At 59.6% G+C, this 6,272-nt stretch overlaps 1 protein-coding gene across 1 annotated transcript in view; it reads right to left on the bottom strand.

The window, feature by feature from the left end:
- Window positions 1–6,272, bottom strand: part of LOC103898530 (zinc finger protein 721) — a 165,826-nt gene that overhangs the window by 152,487 nt on the left and 7,067 nt on the right. The window contains 1 exon segment of the mRNA XM_019471934.1: window positions 963–1,980. Within this exon segment, the coding sequence (XP_019327479.1) occupies window positions 963–1,980 (1,018 nt within the window).

Genomic DNA, 6,272 nt, shown 5'->3' on the forward strand with positions numbered 1-6,272 from the left:
TTAAAAACGGGAGCAGGTGAGGCTGCAAGGACAGCCTGCAGCTCAGCAGGGCGGTGAAATGGCTGCTTCTACGTTGCCATGGCCAGAGCTCAAATAGCCCCAGGTGACTGTGCAGCTCTGGGACACCCAAGTAGATGAGTTTGGCCAACGAGGCCAACACTTAGGGCCCATCTGCAGAAGGATCAGTGACACCCCCCACCCCCCCCAGGGTTTTTACCCTCCCAGCTCAGAATTCCCCCCCCCCATGGAATCCAAAGTGATGTGGAGTGGTAGAAGGAGACCAACCCGGGTGGCCTCTGGCCCCTGGGCTTGCTCCTTGCTTGGCTGCTGGAGTCCCCTGGGGACCCTGAGGCTCAGGGTCTTCCTCCTGTCCCAGGCTGGAGGTAAAAAGAGGCTGTGGGGCTTGTGTGCCTGGACTCCCCATGGGTGCACGCGCACACACACAGATCGCAACTGGTATTTATCACACCACCTTTTATTCCTGAAGCTGTTATCACTACTAGCAGATCACCAGAGGAGAGGGGAACGCCAGATGGGAGATGAAACAGCCCTTGGGCACCTTGTATCAAGTGTCTTGGTGTAGGGAGAGTTTGGAGCAGCGAGGAAAAACAAAGGTCCTTTTTGTTGTTGTGTTTGGGCAAGGTGGGAGCAGGAGATAACCAAATTAGGACAGGGTGGGAAGAATGAGGGGTGTTTTTTCTCTCCTCCAGTGGAGTAGGAGGAACTTCACCCAGAGTTGGTGTTTTCTGCTGATGGTGGCCATGCTTGGTCCCTGTCCTTCCCTTCATATCCCCGGATACACAGATCTCTCTTCCCTCTCCCACGTGCGCCAAGATAACCACAGTCCTGGTGGACTTCCAGTCTCTGAAGAAGACCTCCTGGCTGGGCTGGCATCACCGGGCTTCACCAGCACGGTGTGGGAGCTGGAGCCACTCATGCACAGAGCTGGTGTACCCCGTGGCTGTGGTGGAGCCGCCGGTGCGTGATAACGTTGGAGCTCTGGCTGAAGCTCTTCCCGCACTCAGGGCAGCGGTAGGGCTTCTCCCCAGTGTGCACCCGCCGGTGCTTGGTGAGGGACGAGTTGACGTTGAAGCCCTTCCCACAATCCCCGCAGACATAGGGTCGCTCGCCAGTGTGGACCCGCTGGTGGGTGGTGAGATGAGCCCGTTGGCTGTACTGCCGCCCGCATTCCCCGCACCGAAACGGCTTCTCCCCGGTGTGCACGCGCCGGTGACGTGCCAGGTTGGAGACCACCGTGAAGCTCTTGCCGCACACACCACAGAGGAAGGGGGTCTCCCCGGTGTGGCTGCGCTGGTGGGTGAGGAGGTAGGAGCTGGTGGTGAAGCCTTTGCCGCACTCGGAGCACTTGTAGCGCTTCTCCCGCTGGCTGGCGCTGCAGTGCCGGACGAGGTGGGGTCGGTCGCTGAAGCCCTTGCCGCAGTCGGTGCAGCTGTAGGGTCGCTCGCTGCTGTGCGTCCGTTGGTGGGCGATGAGCTTGGAGCTGATGGTGAAGCCCTTGCCACAGTCAGCGCAGGTGTAGGGCCGCTCGCCACTGTGCAGCCGCTGGTGGGTGATGAGGTTGGAGCTGCCGCTGAAACGCTTCCCGCAGTCGGGACACTCGTAGGGCTTCTCTCCGGTGTGGGTGCGGCGATGCTTGATGAGATCGGAGCTGACGTTGAAGCTCTTCCCACAGTCCCGGCATGGGTACGGGCGCTCACCCGTGTGCAACCGGCGGTGGGTCACCAGGTGGGAACGCTGACTGCAACGCCGGCCGCAGTCGGGACACTTGTAGGGCTTCTCCCCGGTGTGGCTCCGCCGGTGGCGCACCAGGTTGGACACCACGTTGAAGCTCTTGCCGCAGTCGGCACACTGGTAGGGCTTCTCACCCGTGTGGATGCGATGGTGTGTCACCAGCGCCGAGCTGTGCCCGAAACCCTTCCCACAGTCAGGGCATTTGTAGGGCTTGTTCCCACCATGGCTCTGCTGGTGACGGAGCAAGTTGGAGAAGGCCCCGAAGCTTTTCCCACAGTCAGGGCAGGGGTGCTGGGACTCCCGTCTCCGGGGATGGAAGCTCTGCTTGCTGGTGGGATGAGGGATGGGTTTATCCCTGGGGCAAAGGCTATGGGGGAACAGCAATTCCCTGCATGTCCCTGGAGTTTCCCGCCCAGGATGACCCCGGGCCTCCTCTTGGCCCTTCTCTCGGGAGCTCTGGTGGATGTTGGCTGGCTCATGGTGCTGGGAGATGTCCTCCAGGCAGGTCTTGATGTCTGTGTGTGCGACGCTGTCCCTCATCCCACTCACCATCCCATCCCCTGCAGAGGAAAGAGAAAGAGATGACGAAGAGTCAGTCCCTGGCTGGGATGGAAAAGGGAACCCACTGAAGAAGCAGGGCAGGGGAAAGCCAAGAATGAAGAAAGCTCATGTGAGCTCCACCTTCAGCCCAGGCCCAAACCCTGACAGTTGGCCAGCTGGAGAAGCTCGGGCTGAAGTTCAGCTTCAAACCCCAGCTCTTAAAACCCTCCGTAACTCAAAAGGAGAGCTTCTGCCTTTGCTTCCCATGGGCCAAGAGTTCCCCTCCAACGTGCATCTGGAGGCAGCATCTCCCAAGAGACCAGGAGAGGTTCTGGGACCCCTCTCCTAGGAGATACCAAGCTCAGGGTGGGTGTCTTAGGGCCTGGGCAGAAGTCCCAGGTGTCCTGCTTTTCTCCTAGATGCTTTCTAGGTTATTTAAGCCAGTTCCTCACTGTGGAAGAGTTGTTAGAGAGGGTTTTGCGTCTGAGTCCTGGGGAGCTGGGGCCCACGTCTTCTCCTCCAATTCCAGCCCAGAGGAGATCCTGTCAGGCTGAGGGTCGGCAGAGCTGGTTCCTGAGACAGAGCAGAAGTCTGGGTGCATTTGAGGAGCTACTATGAGAAGATTTGGGGGCTCTGCTGGAGAGAGGATGATGCAAGGGCTGGGCACCGCTGAGAAAGGTCTCCCTCCTTGTTCTCTTACATAGCATCTCCTTCCACCACGGCTGGAGAGAACGTGGGGCCAGATGGACCATTGGTCTGACGTAGTAGAGCATGTGCTCCTCTGAAGAAGGTGGGGATAGAGGGTGCTATGGGTCCCCAATATGCGTCCCAAGGGGGAAGCACAATTGCCAGAAGCAATGGGGAAAGTCTCCCTCACCTCCAAAGTCTAGAGGACCATCCCCTGTGCCCACCCAATCCCAAGACTTAGCCCAGGAAGGAGGGAAGGTGCATCCTTACCCAAAGAGGAGTCATTTCCAGCACTCTCCTGCATGGCTTCCCGGTACTGGGCCCGCTTGCTGGGATCGGTGAAGTACCGAGCCACCTCCTTGAAGGTCACTGGACACTGAAACAACAAGGATTTCCCAGCTCAGCACCTGCCACCGTGGGTCAGCTCAAGGCAGCAGGGAGAGGAGCCACGGCTACGTTCGGCAGAGCTGCAGGAGAGCCAGAAAGGATGCTGGCAAGGATCAGAGATATCCGGGTGTCGTTCCCCGTGGGGTGTAGTTAAGCTGTGGAAAGCCTTGCTGCAGGACATCACGGATGCTAAAGGGCCACACGGGTTCAGAAAGCAGCTGGGTAAGCTTACAGGGAAGGAAAAAAAAGAAACTGGAAAACACTGAGAGTTGTTAAACACCCAACAATGCCTGATGGGGATGATGGAGCTGAAGGAGCTCAACGAGGCTGGGCTCAACCTCTCCACCCCATCCTCTGTGCCTTTTCCTGTCCCTTGGAGACACAAAACCCCATGCCCTACTGTGACTTTCCACCTCCCCTGTGTTTCTGACAGATCTCAGAGAAACCCTTCTGGCAGCTTGCACCCAGGCTCAGCCTTGAAGCATGCCCACCACGGGCTCCATCCTCTGCTCCTCATCACCTCGCTTGCACCCTGACCGCCACCGGTATATGGGGACCTCTTGGTTCAAAGGGAGTTGCAGGAAGGTGATAACCCACAGCCACGGTCACAGAGCAGCTTGTACAGCCCCACCAGACCCGGCAGAGGGTACCTGACGTTTCACGTCAGCCAAAATGCACTTGCCCACCCCGAAGGAGAGACTCTCCCTCACCTGTGCCGGCTCTGCTGTGGCCATGTCCTTCTCCGTCCCTCTCCGCAGCGATGGGGATGCTCTGCTGGAGCCTATGGAGGGAGAAGGAGGTGCTGAGCTCTTCCCTGGAGGGAAAAGCTGGGAAAAAAACCCTGGACAAATCCAGGCAGTGCCCTTTGCATGGGCATCTGTGCAAGGGAAGAAGCAGCCGCCTTCATTCCCGCGAGGTTTTTCCCCTCGGGACACAAGAGAGGGCTCAGTCAGCCCTTGCCCAGCAGAGCTCAGCTTTGTCGGACCTCTTCCACCTTCCTGGGAGCAGATCTGCTGCTCGGATCACCAGGATCCCAGGTCCTGGGAGCAGCTCTTGTCTCCCCATGCCTTCTTGTGGCGCAACCCCACGCACAGGGATGGGGCAAGGACAGGGACTGGTGCTCCCTCTCTCTGCTCCTTGCACTGGTCCCAGTACAGGGACTGGGGCCGGACTGGGAGGCAGGGCAGCCCGTGTGGGTCTTTCCCTCCTGCCCTGTGCCCATCACCTGGAGTGTCTGGCTCAGAATTTGGTGCGGACAGAGCCCCGGGGGAGAGGGCTGTTGCGTGCCTCGATGGGCCTGGGGATGCAGGCAGGGCTCTGCCTGCCCCACGCCGGCACCCGCTGGCACAGCCCCTGCTCGGAGCACATCCAGGATCCCTGGAGAGCCCTCTTCTCCCCTCCGCTTTCAACATGCAGCTGATCCAGCCCCTTCCTGTGTCCTCCCATACCCAGCCGAGCTGCAACACTCCCAGAGCCACCTGGGCTGCTCGGTGTCCCCCAGCACCAGGGCTTGGTTCCCCCGGTCTCCCTTGAGGACATCCATCCACTGCCACCAGCCAAGGAGTGATGGAGCAGGGAAAGAGGATCAGGGAGGCTGCAGAAATCAGCTCCGCTCCCTCCTTCAGCGGGGAGGCAGGGGTTAAACGCCTGTGCATTAGGGAGGGCAGGATTTAGAGATAACTCCCCATCCTTGCGCTCTTTCCAAAGCAAATTAAAAGAAAATTATTGCTTCCCCTCCTCTCCCGGCTTTTCCCGGCCAGGGAGGGATTAAACCACCACTAAAACCCCTGCACCCACCGTAGAGAAAAGCGTCCGCGTGGTTTCAAATCTCCTGGGCTTTCTCGGAGGCAGAAATCCAGGCTCCTCTCTCATTCCCCCGCTGCATTTCTTTATCTTCTTGTTCACAGAGTTGTGTTTTCCTTGGCTTTCGTGATCTCCTCCAGCAACAAGGAGGGATACCTTGGTAAGTGGAAATTCCCCTCCTTCCCACCCGCAAGCGCATGACTCCTGAGCCTGGAGCTTTTGGGGGAAAACAATCAGTTTTCACCAGCCACGTGATGAAAACACAGTTTGGGCCACTTTTCCAGGTGGAAAACCTAATTTCTTGCTTGCACAGCTCGCATCCCTGATGCTGATCGGGCAACCAGCCCGGTGTTCCCCTCTCCCACCTGGGGGATGTCCTGTTGCCCCAGAGAGACCCCCATCACCTTCCCACACTTCCCCATGGTTGCAATACTCAAATATTCCCGCTGCTGCTGTCACGACCCCCCGTTTCTAGCAGCTGGGGCTCTCCAAAACCGCTGGGTAAAAGAGAAGGGCGTGGGGGCAATGCGGGTGACGGGGCAGGACCGTAGCGGGGTCCCATGTGCCCCCCGTGGGTGCCGGGGAGCCTGCGGGGAGGGTCGGGATGGGGGGGGAAGCCGGGGTTGGGTTACCTCTAGAGGGCTCTGGGTAAACGCTGCCGCCGAGGAGCCTGTTCTTGGCGTCTCCTCTCTCCCGGATACCGGCTTGGGCTTCCGGAGTAAAGCCATGCCCGGCGTCGCCTCCATTGTGCCCCGCTGTCAGAAGGCTCGGCGGTCCTCGGGGTACAAAGAGGGGGGTGTGGATCCCCCCCCCCTTCTGCCCCGCTGTCAGAAGGCTCGGCGGTCCTCGGGGTACAAGGAGGGGTCTGTGCATCCCCCTCTCCTTGCAGCCTCAGCCTGGGAAGGCGGGTCGCTTCTCCCGGAGAAAGCCCTGTGGAGGCAGCTCCAGGCTCGGCTGACAGCGAGTCCTGAGCCGGGGACTGCAGGTAATGGGGAGAATCCCAGGGCAGGGATGTGCGGTGCCCCCTCATCGGGTCCTGAGCTGCGTCGGGGCTGGAGCTTGCAGGAGCAGGATGGGCCCTGGCCCCTGCATGCATCATGCAT

The sequence above is a fragment of the Aptenodytes forsteri genome, unplaced genomic scaffold (genome assembly GCF_000699145.1).
Source record: "Aptenodytes forsteri isolate BGI_AS27 unplaced genomic scaffold, ASM69914v1 Scaffold403, whole genome shotgun sequence".
Classification (NCBI taxonomy): domain Eukaryota; kingdom Metazoa; phylum Chordata; class Aves; order Sphenisciformes; family Spheniscidae; genus Aptenodytes; species Aptenodytes forsteri.